The sequence below is a fragment of the Patella vulgata genome, chromosome 8, assembly GCF_932274485.2.
Source record: "Patella vulgata chromosome 8, xgPatVulg1.2, whole genome shotgun sequence".
Lineage (NCBI taxonomy): Eukaryota > Metazoa > Mollusca > Gastropoda > Patellidae > Patella > Patella vulgata.
In genome coordinates this window covers 50,952,497-50,969,893 of record NC_065886.2, presented here as the reverse complement: position 1 = coordinate 50,969,893, position 17,397 = coordinate 50,952,497, and the positions used below count along the sequence as shown (strand labels likewise).

General features: G+C 32.6%; 1 protein-coding gene across 2 annotated transcripts in view; it reads left to right on the top strand.

Annotated features, from left to right (window-relative positions):
- The window catches only part of LOC126830233 (protein dachsous), an 82,595-nt gene that overhangs the window by 46,971 nt on the left and 18,227 nt on the right, over positions 1–17,397 (top strand). For both annotated transcript variants that reach the window (XM_050560581.1, XM_056103061.1), the window contains exons 3-5: positions 14,096–14,276; positions 15,179–15,409; positions 16,715–16,957. In XM_050560581.1, coding sequence (XP_050416538.1) covers positions 14,096–14,276; positions 15,179–15,409; positions 16,715–16,957 — 655 coding nt within the window. The remainder of the gene's footprint in view (positions 1–14,095; positions 14,277–15,178; positions 15,410–16,714; positions 16,958–17,397) is intronic.

The window sequence follows — 17,397 nt, the reverse complement described above, 5'->3', positions numbered from 1 at the left end:
GCTTTGTTTACACTGGTCATCTAATTGAGTTGACCAGCTGTTATTACCTTGTTCGACATCAATTGGCTTCTCATACACCACCCTGGACATCACATTTTGATGATATCTTCCCTTTGATATCTGGTAAAACAAGGCTAGTTTTACGATAATACAGATTTTTAACATTATCATATATTGGGTGTTTTTGTAATGAAAAATGAAATGAAATGGGGTTTAACGTCCTACTGTTCTGCTCCGACTGGGCTAATGAAGACAGTCATATAAATGCAGTGTGCTATGCAGGAAATTTTGCCCGGGTAGCGACACTATGGTGTCTACTCTTATATCGAATTCCAAGGGATCTTTTACGTGCACGCCAATGTATACACAGGATCTTGGTTTTTCATCCCATCCGAACGACTAGACAGTTGGATTATGTAAGGACTGTCAAACATATTAAACATGTTTTGATATGACTCATACCAGACCCTACTATAGTTAACCTAAAATATGTCTGCTATTCTCAATATTTCATTCAAAAATGGCATGTTCTAGTTTTTAAGGATATCAGAAATTGTATACATTAGCTAACAAAAGATAATATTTATCTGTGTGAGACATCAGTCAGGAAATATGAGTGCCTGTAGCTATTTGAATTGGTTAAAACACAAGCTTTTCAAGCTTCATTTCTCAAGGAATCTATTATTATGTCAGCTGCTTCAAACGAAATGGTAGCACCATAAAGTCCAATGTCTGTTTCTCTCTTAGGATTAATGATCATTTATACAGTGGCGTGGAATGAGGGCAAGTCATCAAATAAGGGTTTAACATCCACTCCAACACAAACTAGGTTATTTAGGGACTAATTGGGATATTTTTATTTCAGTAATTAATTTTAAGTCAACTTCACAATTGGTAGTAAAATTAGAGCATTTACTCAACAATAATATGACAATTTTCATCAGGCCCTAAATCCAGTTATAGCAAACATTTTTCTTGGAACTCTCTGATTTGTGTTCCTGGTGTCGTTTGTTAGCTTCTAGGACCTTGTAGCAGAACTGCACGCTAGAAATTCTGGCTGTAGGCCTACTTTTTAGCTCCTCAAATGAAAAATGGTACATGTGTTCTAGAGAGAGTGAGGATACCCTGGCTCGTGCATGACACATTTCGCTAATTTCAGCTAACTGGAGCAATGGTTTGGGCCTAGATTTCAGAATTTCTCCTTAGGATAATTAATAAGATTTGTAAGGTTCTGACAAATTTCAGTCATACTGTATATCATGATATTATAATGGTGATAAATTTATGAATTGTTTCTATTTCATTATTCTTTCATTTGTTTTCATCCATTCAATTAAACATTTTACTGCTACAGATTCAAACTATCCTTGAAACTATTTATTACCGGAAAACATTAAACATCATATACGGAGAACAGCACGTCCGACAAGCAGAGTAAAAGTCCTGGAAAGGGGATGAAACCTACAATCTTTGTCAATGTGAAAATTGATATTTATAATAAAATAGTATCAAAGGAATTAACAATATACACCAATCTTATTAATAGCAATTAAAGAGGAAAGATTAAAATATAAAAGACATTGCAATAAAATAAAACAATAAGATAGTAATTAAACTCATTAATGTGTCAGATGTCAACCGTCTGTTATTAGATTAGTAGCTTAACGTCAAATTAAAATGGTGGATTAACAGAAACATAAGAATAATAGAAATGTTTAATTGAATATATGACTAATGAACAAACGAATTATTGAAAGAATGAAATAGAAACAGTTCATAAATTTATCACCATTATAATATTACATCACTCAACATAGGAGAATTATCAGATTAAAGATTTATAATACAGAACATCATCCTGTTATTGTGTTTATGATATTTAAGTGGCATTCTTTTCAATATTTATATGTTTTACATTAAAACTTTGGCAGTGGAAAGTTCTTTTTTCTTGATGTTATGGGTGGTCGCCCCGTGGTCCCCGGTATCCTGCAAATATTATTTTTGTGCTGGTGACTAATGGTAACAGGTTAAACATGTCTTTAACCAGTTAAAACGTCAATAGTATTATAATTTCTATTTCTAGACATGAACACCACCTGCTGAGTTTGTAATATGATGTATAGTCTTACTTCCAGCTTACTGAATGGAATGAAGTATCAGGAATCATTCATGATATTTGAATATTGTATATGAGCTACTTGGTAGGGGGTAAAAAGAACAGGGTTATAGATTGTATTTGTCTCATTACTTGGCCTTTTATCAGCTATTTTTCAATGATTAGCTAAAGGTCAGGGTGGGTTTAGTTCGTATACTAAAACCTAGATTGTATTATATGGCATTTATAGTAAAATATGATTAACGTAAATAAAAATGCTGAGCCTGCAGGACAAAAATGTAATAGTTTCTAATCTTAATAACTTTGTTTTTTTGTTGTGATTTCAATAGAGTATGATAACGGTTATAAGGTTAGTAACCGTAATATCGGTGTAAAGCAAAACATCTCAATATGCTTTGATTATGTCAATAACTGTTTGAACCTGTAGCATTGATCGCAGGTCAAATGTGCCACAAAGCAAACAAGTATACATTTCTGACGGTGCCACCAAGATTTAAAACGTCTCACATTTGTTTGCTATATTGATGTTTTCTGCTAGGAAAAGTGTCAATTTAACCAACATTGTGTAGAAACTGTTTGCTTCAAGAAACACCATCCTTCATTTTTATTGCAGACCATTAGCCTTAAGCTAGAAATGTCTGAGTACTACATATAACGACTTAAATAACTAATACATGCGGGTATCAATATTTTCTCTGTAAATGTCATAAAGGATCATAATTAAATTTAAAATTTATGATTTTTTTGGCAAAAAGTATTATAATATTATAGTATTATAAGGTTATTTTAAGTCTTTAAGTCATAAATGATAATTAAGTCATAAATGATCTTTAAGTCATAAAGGATCATTATTAAATTCAAAATTTACGATTTGGTAAAAAGTATTATAATATGTATCGCTGTAAGGTTATTTTGTTGTGAAGATTAGAGTGAATATAAATCAGAATAACCACATGAAAAATCTGTTAAATATGAACAAAATTTCTATGCAGACAATAAATGTATTGTGTAACTTGGTTTTTTATCGACATAATCTCGATTTTGTAGAGTTGAATAACATAGATATTTAGATTTTGGGAATATTTCCATAACAATCGGACAAGGTTTATCAATTTTAAATTGTAAGCTGATCCCTGGCTCTTTTATTTATATGGTTGTATCAAATTTCATGGTTTGAGTGACATAACCATCTTTTTACATTATATAAAAATGATAATATCATATTTATACAGCAATTAACTGCTTATAAAGCACAGACCTTGCTATAAAACAAGGAATTGTCATTTTTTATGAAGGAATTTGTTATTTTATTTTTGACATAGTTTAATAGTTTAAAATATTAGGTTCTCTAATTCTACATATAATATATGATCTTTCAATTTTGAAAATCGAGGAGGGGGGGGGAATGGATGGCCGAATGGTTAACAGGTGCGTGTTGTATCATACGGTCTGTCATTGAGTCAACTGGCGTTCTTTCGCCTGTCCAACCTTGTGGCTTTTCTCTGGGTCCTCCGGATTCCTCCCACTGCTAAAGACCCCCTGCGAATTATTGAAATAAAATTGAATCATGTTTGTGTCGAGTGGAGGTTACCCCCCCCTCTCTCTCTCTTGTGAATATCAAATAGGTACTGTTGCTTTAACTATTGAGAAATTGCCAAAATATTATTTTACCATGGTATCAAGAATTGTAATCAGAGTATTGTTAGAATTGCTGTATATTAATAACTTATGTCAGCTCCATATTTCCCTGTCTGCTATTTTCTGACAATATTCCAATCTGTCACTGACATTAAAACCTCAGCACCATAATAAACCATCTGCACTTTTGCAGTGTTTTTATGCTAATCATAACTTTTGCAAAACTGATGTCAGGCATTCGCGGATCTCTTTTGAGTACATGCCTGGAATTTCAATCTGTTCTTTGTGTAAGTTTTGACATGCTAGTTTGAACATGATCTACAGTTAAAAGAACATAAAAGACTGATGGCCAACAGCCCAATTCATGCCAACTGCTTTTGTTTTAATTATGATCGAAATTCTAGATAAGTTTATGTTTTTCTTGTCATTTTTACCACCAGAACTTTTCTTGTCTTTGGCAAATGATGTGAAACTTTCTAATAAATCTTTTCGACAGATTTACGTCTTGCAGAGACAATGTCTAAAAACTACTCCACAAAAACGCCCTTCGACAGCTTTTACCTCTTGAAAATGGAAGCCATCACATGCTGTGGTGGGTTTTTGCTCATCTCTTACCAGCATGGTGGAAAGATTTTCTGTACTTGAATTCCTATCTAGATAATATAATGACTTTTCTTCATGTTTAAAATGAAGGGAAATGGTTCATGTAACTAAATGTTTTAATAATTTGAATGCTTTAGGGCTGTGGGATTAGGAATTCCAAATTTTAGAATGAAAAACAGGTGTGGAGATTTACGAGAAAATGAGGGGTTAATAATTGATTAATTCCACAGAGACTGTAGAACCAACATTCACACTTAATGTTATTATATGACTTGATCTAGACATAATCACTGTAGGAACATAATAGGAGAAATAAACAAAATCACACAGGGAAGGAAAAACTACAATAGATAGACTAGATTTATATACCATTCACATGCTTATTTTTAAACCAGTTCTAAATTGCCGGCTTTTTTAAGAGCGGGTTGTGTTGTGTTCAGCCTAACCAGTTTAACTATTCTGACCTCTTCGGTCGGAGGTTTAGAGTTAACTACATGTATGCATGGGTAGCTTCATAGTCTTTATTCGGTTCTCGCACGCTTTCGATAACACTAGCACTGCATGACGCCGCCATTTTCCGAGGAATCTAAACAAAGAGAGCTGGTGTTGGGGTTTTTAAGTCAGCCGCTTCAGACTGCCAAGATGAACAATTTGAACTGGTTTATCCATCCCCAGGGTTTTTAAACCAGTTCAACTGAAGTGTCTGAACAGGCTACTATTTAAGAAAGCCATCTTTAATTGTTAAATGTGCTGATATTCCTGTCTTTTGTTGTGTATCTCATCACCGATCTCAATATGATATAATATATCATATATCCTAGACAGGAACACTGTTTATTTTACACATTCTGGTCTACCAGAGTGCTTTCTTTTCCCTAGTTTCCATCTTTATGTCCACACATTAGCACCTCATATCTTACTCCTTTATCTTGTTGCATGAGACATTCCACCTCTTTCAAGTCTCTTTTAATGTCTGTACAATAGATAAAGTGTCTAAGCAACACGAAAAAAAATTAAACATCATAACAACATGTATGTAAAATCACACTAAAATAGTAAACATGGAGTATTTGTGTAGCCTATAATGTAGGAGTATAGCCTATAATGTAGGAGTATAGCCTATAATGTAGGAGTATTTGTGTAGCCTAGAATGTATTTGTGTAGCGTATAATGTAGGAGTATTTGTGTAGCCTATAATATAGGAGTATGGCTAAAAAAAAAAAATATGTTAAGGCCAACTCAATTTTTGTTAAGGTCGCAGAGATGTAAATAAGGTTAGGGCATGTGATTGTTGATGAAATTGTAGGTTAGGGTTGGGGTAAGCATTGGGGCTAGGTCCAGGGTTAGGGTTGGGATTAGCGCTAGCCCTGTTTACATATCATGGCGAAAAATTGATTGGCCTTATCACTTAGCACTAACCCGTAGGAGTATTTGTGTTGCCTTAGGTATGTTGATGATAAAAAGATTAAAAGTGATTTAGTATGTGTAAAGAGATATCAAAAACAGTATGTGAGTGATTGCTTAAATATAGGATATGCATATCACACCATTGAAAGATATGCTTTAATAAGCAGTGTGATGTCCAGTAATTATAGAAGCATAAAATGGTCAATATATCAACTCTTTAATTGGCCCAATCCAAACTGCAGGGAGCCAAGTCATTAACGAAACCCCCCCATAGGAGCTCAAGCTATTTCTTGGACATCTGGAAGTAACTTTTTAAAAGGTTTAAAAGCAATTGATGGGCATCACTACTTTATGATTATGAATCATTAGATATTTATTAAAATAAATTTTGAAATGATTACATTTTATTTCTGGACTAACATTCCGAATTTGATATATTCACTTAAAAAAATTGGATTTTTGTTTGTAATGACTTTTCTGTTTTCCTTCTGTATTTATTCAGATTACTGTCTATAAAATTAATATTGGCACTTAAGAAGATAAAATCTGACAGAATTGAATAACTTAAATTGAGGGAATATCAAAGAGCTAGAGATATTTTGTAATCTAATCTGGCATGTCCAGAGACTATCAATACCTTGTCCATCATCTTTCTGTGATATGTCTCACTACATTTTAACATTTGATCTGCCTGTCTTTCATAGTGATGATAAAATTCTTATCATTTAACTATACAGACATACTTGATTTCATCACTATAAGTTTGTTGGAAGAAAATCTGGAGAAGGTAGTAACTTGTTGCTCCTTCAGTGACTATCTTCACACCATCTGTTCATCATGATAACATTGACTGCATCATTTAACTCACTGGTCACTTAATTTAACATTCCTGTCTACATACATTACATACTGACCAATGACCAAACGCATGTCTAGTTGTTAAAATAAAATCTGATCTCTCATCTGTGTACAACTAAATTTAAGACATTTTATTTGAAGATATTTATTGTGACATTTGGCATGGTTGATGCTACTGAATAACAAACACTTTGCTGAGTAACAACTATAAAAAGTTAGGATGAACTGCTTCAATAGAATAGAAAAATGTTTAGGAGTGCATTAGGATATGAACTGGTTTGTGATTAACTCTTATATATTTTCATGATGGATGCTTAGATTGATTTTTTAAAAAAAAGAACCAAATTTTTACAAAAAAGAACGATAAGAACAACTGTTTCTTGTATGTATAATGTGCTAGTAGCCAGTGGGCAGTAGAAATGATTTTATCAATTATCTTGGTCGGATATACTATTTCCGATAACTGATAAGTAGTCGTTAGTTTATCATTTCCTCTTCGTGATTATTAAGACAGACAACGACAAATAGAAGTAATGCTGGTGGAAATGGGTGGAAGGGCTTTCCATATTGATTGATAGAAATCATATCTCATATATGATGGAATTAATCACCTTAACTACATTTGACAGACAGAAATGATATTGATTCCATTAGTCCCGTCTCTCTTCTTACACTCTCATGAACCACTAAACAAGGACTTGATTCCTTAACTCACGAAAATAATATTTTGACCCCGGATAAAATAGACATGTTTTCTGTTAATTCAAGTTTCTTATCAGATTTTTACAGACCTTTGGTAAAATTTTATCTCTGGGAAATGCAATTAAGATCATGCTCTCAATTTGGGAATACTTCAAACGACATGAGTTCCCGTTTTTTTTAAATGTTTAAATTTCTGTATTTTTGCTTCAAAAGTCAAGAGTTGTTTTTGTTTTTAAACAGACTGATTGAGTTCAGGTTTCCTCCTTAATGGAAAGGGATGAAAAATTTGTAAAACAAGCAGGTTACACAACACAGACGGTCATATTATCTTAATGGTACAAGTCAATGATATTTTAACCTGTTGGTTTCGGTTCTTTACAAACAACTCCCGATTCCAAGTCAGAAACATCAAATACATTTGTACATGTCCTCTTTGATGCTCAGTATACTTTGAACATTCCGTATTTTGTTGGGAGATGTTGTATCAAGACTGGACCTGAACATGAAACCGACAATCATCAGATGTTGCCAAGGGAAATGTTTTATCTGATCCTCCCATCGTCTGCTTAAAGGAGCTAAATCGCTAACATTTGGGACCTAGAAATTGACAAAAGTGGGTCGCAACGCATATAATACTGTTATATGAATTTATATAAACTGATTTACATTCAATGGTTTCCGTTTTTACTCCAATTTCAAATCAGTTATGTTCGGCGAAATAAGCCAGCAGTCTCAAGCGAGTGCAAATTTCTAGCGCCTGGTTATTCCAGTCTACATACGCCGTTTGATTTGGTGCAATGTGTCTAGCCTCATCCATCGAGTCTCTTGATACAACTGGGGCTGAAGCGCATTATGGTACACGATTCGTGTTCCAATGGTAAAATGTTTATTTTGTCTTAAATATTGGATATCAAAAGCCCATCTTTTTCCGGTAAGATCACAACATGAATGTTGATTTAATTTGGCAAATAAATCGTGTTTTCAATGTTGAAGATTTTGGATGATATTGAGACTTAGCTACTTTAAAGAGAACATGTAGCCTTCGTCTATTATTAATATTCAGACTATTCGTTAATTACATGGCCAAAATGATTTGCCGTAGATATAAATTGTTTGTGTGAAAGTTGTGTTGAAGATCTTTGTCTGAGCTGTTATAAAAATCATACGGTATTGTTGGAGGTATTAGTGACCTCGGTCTGACACCATACTGGAATGCTCTGTACCCATATAATTGTAATAAAAATCATTGAATACAACTACAATGTTGTGATTGTGCACCTATTTTACGATCCTGATTTTATTTGATAAACTCCAATCATAGGCTCAACTTAGACCTGTAAATGGCCCCATAAATCCATAACTTTTATGTTGACCAGTAGTGTCTATCAGATTCTTTGGCCTTTTTTGTATTTCCATGGCTGCGTTGATCAAGGTTGATAATGCTTGGTAATTTTACTATCATTCGGTGGACAGACGGAAGGCTTTAATGAGATTTTTATCACAATGTTAGTCTCCTGTTTGTAGGAGTTTGAGCATATTTTACTACCTGCATTTGTGTGGTGATTTTTGATGAGCAGATATCATACATCTATCCCTCCTGTGTTCATGACAGATGTCGATCTCAAGGTCACTATATAGTGGATGATGGGCCATATCTCTAATTATAGTTCTATCCAATATCTAGTAGATTCAATAGCTGTCATTGAATAAAAGTAATGTACTTCATATTAATGACAGTAACGAAGTTCTCTTCCCAATAATCAACTCATAAGTCTTCACTGTTAAAACGCCTGTCCAACCTCGTAGGTTTTCTCCAGGTCCTCCGGTTTCCTCCCACTGCTAAAGACCCCTACGCAGAAGCGAATTATTGAAATAAAATTGAACCATGTTTTAGTCCCGAAATGACCTAGTTTGTGTCGAGTGGACGGTAAACCCCATTTGTGTCTCTCCCTCTTTCTCACTGTGAACATATGATAATTTATGAACATGTCGGCTGCATTGATGTAAATTAAAAACATTTTAGTAAATAATGGTTTAAAAATATTGAGTGTGTAAGGTAAAAACATGCCATTAAAGTTCATGAATATTGGGCCCTCATTTTCTTGTATGATTCTATATAATTATCACTCCATGTCTAAATAGTCAGATAGTGTCCCCTGAATGAACTGTGTTTATATGATAGGGAATCAATAGGTCCCCTGTTTATGAATCAGTAAATATACATAAGCTAGTATTACACTGTACATTAAAGGTCGTATTCAACCCTTATTGATTCCACTCAGTGAGGGAACAAATATTTTGTGCTGACCTGATGAAAAGGTCACTTTTGAACAATGATCATTTCGCAGTGACCAGTCGGGCTCAATGATTGGTAAATTGAAATTTGTAATGTTATTGGTTGTTCATCAAGAATAGAATATGATATCTGTACACTTGAAAGCTTGTACAGAACTTATTGTTGTTTGATCGTTTATTAGTTTTTAGTTAAAATCCTCTTCAAACAGAAACTATAGGAGATGAGAAGGGATTATGAAGAGACTCTTACCTGGGTGGGAGAATTTAAAAGAGAACCAGTATATCCCCTGGTAGAGATGTATTGACCCTTACTTAAATATTTTAGACAAAGACCAACCACTTTTTACCCCTTTCGAAAGGTCAGGTATAGCCACCGCTCAGCAGGTGATAACTACCTATATTATAAGTGTAACATGAGCATTCAATAAAACAGGTGTGAAAAAGAAACTTTCTCTCAACATTAGATTAAAACTCTATTTGACATTTTAATGATGGTTATTTTTTCATTTTTTTTTTAAAAAAAAAGGTAAAATGCACAGTGTGAGTCTTGGTGATTTTTGGGTGTTAAGGTTTCTAATTAACTATAAATTCTAACCTGTTGTGTGCATAAAAAGATATCATTATTTATGAACTTGTGGCAAAAAATATCCACCAAGAAAATTGGCCATTACCTACAAGATAATGAGAGCTTTACATTGTTTTGCAAAAGTGTGATATATAGTTAGTATAGATCAAGGTATTTTTTTTCCTGTCTTGTGTTTAAGATACCGCCAGCAGGTGTAGTAGAATGAACTATAGATCATAGTACTTGCAGTTTTCCTAGTGTTATAAACAATAAAAACTAAGCAATTTAGTGAAGAATGTGTCAGTTTAAACAGTTATTTATCATATTTATTACATGTCATATTTATCTTCGAGTGGACAAGGTAACAGGCCACCATGATGAGTAGTTCTTACCTGTATTGACAATGCTATAAAATACCTATCTATAATTGACTCCTTGACCAGGTGAAAATAGACCAATATATCTTATTGCTTATCTGTAAAAATGATGAACTGAACCTAGACTTCTATTTTTTTTGTAAAATAAAATTGACAGGATTTTGATATCTCATTGTCAAAATTTGAGATGAAACTGAAGTTATCAGCCCAAATGTGATATAACCATTGCTTGATTGCCGCCGCAAACTTCTGACGGTCATAATAGCGAATAATTATCGGTCAATATTTGCTCAAATTAGTCGACATTTGTAGAGAACTGCGAAACTGTAAAACATTTATAAAATAAATTTCTTTAGGTCATGAGAGCAGACAAATGATTTGGATAAAGGAGAATAATTGTGGGTAATATTTTTCAAGATAGAGACGGAGCAAATATTGGATGTAATTATCTTTATCCTGAGATATTGGAAAGTAATTTTCTTAATGAAATAATCTTTGTAAATATACACAGTAATTTTGATGATTGAAATAATTTGAAAATGGTGACTTTTCACTTAAAATCGACTAGACAAATGTAAACTAAATATTGATATAATGTGAAGAAATTACATCTTGGTAATGAGGGTGCTTGATAGATTAAGTTGGACACGAACTAGCGAATTTGGAGGAAATTAAGAAATATATTAACCATTCTGAAAACAAGAAAGGTGATAGAGACTACATGTTACGGGGAATTGTCATTGTCTTGTCAGCTTAGGTGTGTCAACAAAAGGACCGATCTAGTGACCACTACAGCCATTTCAAGTGGACCCCAGTATAGCACAGTGGTAATTGCTCTTTACAAAAAATACAAGCTTGTGAAAAATGTTGAAAAGGAGTTGGGGTTGGATTGAGTACTTTGTGATATTCTGAAACCCTAGTACTTAATGGGATCCCCTTCTAGTGGTAGTTGACAAATTTTAAACATTCATTCTTACATATTTAGCCTTATACATTTATTGTTCAACCTTGATTTCGAATTCAATAATGTTTACACAGGCTCATCTTTGATTTAAACCAGATATTTGATAAAAGCGGTAATTTGACACAAGAGTTTTAACCTGTCACTTTACTGACAAATTTTCTCCATTTTAATTTATTTCAACACAAAACATTAAATTGAATTTTGAACCTAACATTGGCCAGACGACTGTATTAACTTTCTCTGCTTGTCATAAACTCATTCCCTGTAAATTGTCCTTTTGTTAAGTATTTTTCAATGAATGGCAAACAAAAACCAAATTAGCCGTCTGCCTGTCAACCATTTTGTATTGTCCACACGTTTTAAACTAGATTTGTATTGTGTACCCTGGCTACTAACTAAATAATACCTAAAATGACATTGATGAAGGTACATTGTACTTACATTTCTCTTCTTAAAAACATTTAAATTACCTCCTTCCTATTGATTGTTCAAAAGTAGACTTTGATTTTACTTAAAGTCTCTTGATAAAATCTACTAAATTCTAATTCATTTATCATTAAAGGTAAAAAAATCTACTAAATTGTAATTCATTTATCATTATTAAAGGTAAAAAAATCTACTTAATTGTAATTCATTTATCATTATTAAAGGTAAAAAAATCTACTAAATTGTAATTCATTTATCATTAAAGGTAAAAATGTAGAAATTCTGAAATGGAATTCTGTAGGGTAATCAACCTGAATTTTTTACTCATTTAACCAAAAAATTCTTAAAATAATAAGTATGGAATCAGTTAAAAATATACAGGAATTATTGGTCCTGAATTATTGGCCCTTCTTTTAAAATTTATATTAAACCTGAAATCTTTAAAACCATACTTTCGTCTATTCAGAATAGTCACGAAACAGTTTATCCTGTGACTCAATGTTTGATGGTGACACATTAACCTATTCTGGTGAACCCTATAGACCTATCTATAAGTTTTTTTATTTACTTTTTCTAGAAGAGAGATTTATTGATAACGTGCATTCTATAACCCAAGAGTATGTATTAAATGTTGACTAGGAACTCTGTTATCAACCTAAGATATCCATTATTTTTCTATTTACTTAGTAACTTGATAATACGAGGGATTTGTATGTCATATAACTTTACAAAAGTTGTATTTATTCTTATTTGCATAGTAGATTTTATTGACTGATATGTTGATCAATGTATGAAAATTTTATCTTTTGTTTGCATTTATTTCATATGTAGATATTTATATTGAACATGTAGATCAAGGCTTTAATTTAGTCAAAGAATATATTGATGGCTTAAATGCAGGATGTGGTATACACGATGTGGTATACACCATTTCCCCCACAAAATAGGGTAATTGGACAGATATCTTGGGTCATTTTAATAGTAAATGCAGGGGGACTGCACCACACACTATTACACAAAACAAATATATGGACAAGACACAATATGCATAATCAGTGTCCACTGCACTGTACAGTCCCAGGCCTGTTGTGATACAGACTTCATTCAAAAATGAAAACTAACTTTTAACACTGTTATTTCATTTCATAATGCAGGTAACAGTAAGAGAAATGGCCATTCAAATTTAAAATTTGTAATCAGAATGTGGTACATATATATATTGGTGTGGACCACACTAAGTTCATAGAATACAATACCTTTAGCTAGTTATCTTAAGCTAAAATGACACTTTAAGAAATAACAATACAATAACATGACTGCCATCAAGGTAACAAAAGAGGTTGACATAGACAGTCCACAACAGGCGTGACAGGGCATCCCATGGATGAGATTATCCAAGGGAGGTAATGTTCCGTTTATTTAACATGGCAGGGGTCTTGCTTCAAGAGAAGTAGTCTCTCATTGTTATTGTTTGTATAGGTATTATCAAATATGTAACATCAGACTAATATCTTTAATACGTAAAGTATTAACTACTTGAAGATCAAAACCATTAGATAATCCATCATTAGTTCTTGGGGATTAGAGTCGCAAAATATTTACAAGACATTGTGTGTGATATGATAACTATATACCCCAGTCACCTCTACAGAAATTAGTCTCATCAAGTTGCACATCAGGTTATAAATATACTAATATAAGTAGTTATAATGTATCATTTTTCATAGAGTAGACAAAAATCAATTGTACATACTTCAAAAGTTAAGATTTGTACACAAAAAATATGCACATAATACCATCGAAAAGCATACAAAGATATACACAACCAAATCAATAACATTCTTACTATTACTATCAGGGTAGACTTTTAGCCCTTTGTACTGAACTTACTAGTAGGGTAGAGTTTTAGCCCTTTGTACTGGATTTACTATTACATACACATTTAATATGATATATATAACAGTAAATCAACATTTATTTTTCTTACTGGAGCCACAGTGGCTTAGTAGGTAAGATGCTAGAACAGTAGGATGTTAAACCTCATTTCATTTCATTTATTTTTCTTACTATTTAATTCATTTGTTTATGATTTTCAGAGAGTAAATTATATTAAATTAATGTTCCTTTCTTTTGATTTTTTTCAGATTAAGGCATCAGATCCAGAATGTGGTAAAAGTGCGCCAGTAAAATATCAGCAGTCTGGAAACTCCAATCTACAACAGGACTTTTTTGTTAATGAAAACTCTGGACAGATTTGCATCAGTTCAACTTTAGATTATGAAAAAATCAACAGTTATAATTTTCTTGTTGAAGCAAGGGATTTAGGTATGTTTGTAAACTACAGTATATAGATTAACGCTTTTGTTGAAATAATGAATATTTTGCTTCTTTTTTCCCCATCATATATTCTGATCTTAGCGACAGAGACAGACAGACAGAGATTAACGTCCACTCGACACAAACTAGGTCATTTTGGGACTAACATATGGTTTAATTTTATTTCAATAATTCGCTTGCGCTTAGGCATCTTTAGCAGTGGGAGGAAACCGGAGGACCCAGAGAAAATCCACTAGGTTGGACAAGCGACCCTACTCCTTGTCACATACAACCGGGTAATCGACACCTGCACGCCAGTTGACTCAATGCCAGTTGATACAACGCGCAAGTGCTAACCATTCGGCCATCCAACCCCCACAACAATAAAGAAAAAAATATATTAAATTAATGATACATCAAAGATGTTCACCAACACATACTCTTTTAGAATTGTTTTATAACTGTTGCTAGTTATGTACATTTACCTTTAGAATTATTTGATATTCACCCCCACATTTTTTAAAAACCGTTAGAAAGTGACACTAAATTGATACATCAATGATGTTCACCAACACATACTTTTTTAGAACTGTTTTCTGAAAAGGTACATTTACCTTTCAAATTATTTGATATTCACCCCCACATTTTTTTCAGAACTGTTAGAAAATGACACTAAATTCGTTTGAAATTATTATTACATATTATTCTTTCATCCATCTGTGACAGCCATAAAATTATATTCCGTATAAATTTATTGTTTTCCAATTCCTATCATTAATCATAAAAGGAATGTGTATATTGATTTTTCTCAGTTGAATGAAAAAATCAACAATACAATATTTTCTAAGATAAAGTTAATGTTAATTTGATTACTTTTGTACTTAAAAATTTCTCTTTTTTTTGTGTTTCAGATGGATTTAAAACTACAGCAGCCGTGAAAATAACAGTCACAGATATAAATGACAATAAACCTATATTTGATCCACAGAGTTACAGAGTTAATATAGAAGAAGATTTTACCATGGGTAAAACAATTCTAAATGTACAGGCTAACGACGAAGATTCAAACAGTTTCGGTGATGTTCTGTACTCTATAGAAACAGGAAACAGTCAATCTTATTTTCATTTAGAACAAACCACAGGTGAGATGAATGTCATACCACATCAAATGACTTTTTGTCAATCTGTACCCAAGATGATTACGATTGTTTTTTTGGGTTTTTTTGGTGCGAGTAGTCTGTTTTTTTAAAGTCTGTACATAATTTCCATTTTTTAGAAAATATCAAAATGTCCACAGCTTAATCCATGCTTAAATGTACTCAAATTGATTATGTACCACTAAAACGAAAATAATGTCAAAATATCGATGTAAGATTATCTCCCGACTTGGAATAAATCAAATTAAATAGAGGCCCATCAAAAGTTTTCAGCAAAATCATAGGTGGCACTGGCTTGTTCTGACTATATATTATACATCGTCTGCCATGGATGCCGAATTTTGACAAATTTTTAATTCATCATATCTCTGTAAATACTGATCAAGCGAATTATTGAAATAAAATTAAACCATATGTTAGTCCCTAAATGACCTATTCTGAGTCGAGTGGACGTTAAACCCCAGCTCTCTCTCTCTCTCTCTCTATTTTACAAAAATTTCAAATTTGTGGCCCAATGAAAGAAATTCTGACGATTTGTAAGTTTAATTGAATTGCAGCTACCTGAAATATTTTTTTGACCTTAAAGTACTGACTCGGTTAATTTTCTTTAATATTTAAAATTGGAAGTGGCATGTTTGTAACATATGTTCTTAATTGGCGTAGAAGATACAAATAGATATTTTCCACAGGATACAAATATTTTCTTTAATTTCATTTAAACCAAACCTAATAACTCTTACTCAAAAATTTTTAAATTGAATTCAGATTGCCTAAGTGGTAGTGTATTTTACATATGTATAAAAGCCCACTTAGTTTATAAAAATACTTACTTGTCAGTTTTAAAGCTTCAGGAAATAGCCAATTAAATAGAGGAAAGAACACAAAATTTATTTCAAATCCTCATGCAAACATTAAGTAACTTTTATCAGATGGTTGGAACTTTTTGAACTTCAAAGATGTTCATACAAAAGTTCTTGGCAAAAGGAAATTTTTTTTATTATAAACCCCAAACAACATCTGCAATAACTGTTCTGGTTTAAAGGCAGTAGAATTCTTTTAACAAGTATTTTTAATCATTTGTGCCTAGATAAATCAAACTGCAATATCATATAGGCCGCCTTTGTAACTTAATCGATAAAAAATCTAAAAAAAATTGAAAGGTTTGTGCACCTGCAAAACACTCTCTAATTAATTTGTTTTTTTTATCTTGGTTCTTGTTTTTTCATCTGTCGAAGTCTTTTCTTCAAGTTCTTTCAATCTAACATCAATGTTGATTTTCCTTTCTTTCAGGAGTAATTTCCCTTGCCCGTACACTCCCGCCCGGTGAACGAGTTTACCAACTTACAGTACAGGCGACAGACGGAGATGGGGTTGAGTCTCAGAATCCCGCTGATGTTGTCATCAGTGTCATCAGACCAAATGCCGACAGACCTAAGTTTGAGTTTAACCAATACAGTTTCAGTATCCAAGAAAATGTGCGCAACAATACCTTTGTTGGACAAGTTCAAGCTACCATGTCATCTAGCTCTACTTGTATGTATCTTTGACTCATTAAACATACATTATACAAGATCTAAATCTGCCTAATGCAGATCTTTCTTTAGGCCTGAAATGTTACATAAACTATTAATTAGACCTTTATTAACATGAAAAGACCTTAATCAACTCTCGATGCCATCTTATGCGTCAGATTTTCACTGGATTTGAATCCGATTTGCTGCTCAACGCTCATTGATGATTTAATCCAAAAATGGATAATCAAGACTATGCTTCTTATCGTACCAACTTTAGTAATATTCAAATGCTAATATCTTGGTTCAGAGTGGAGCAATTTGACTGAAATTTTCAGCAAATTCCCTTTACATTATCTAGTTTTTAGCTATTATAGTGTGAACTGCCAACTCTTTATCTAATCTCCCATAATGTATCTTTTAACAAAAAAATGTATAATTTATATCAATTTTTAATTGCAG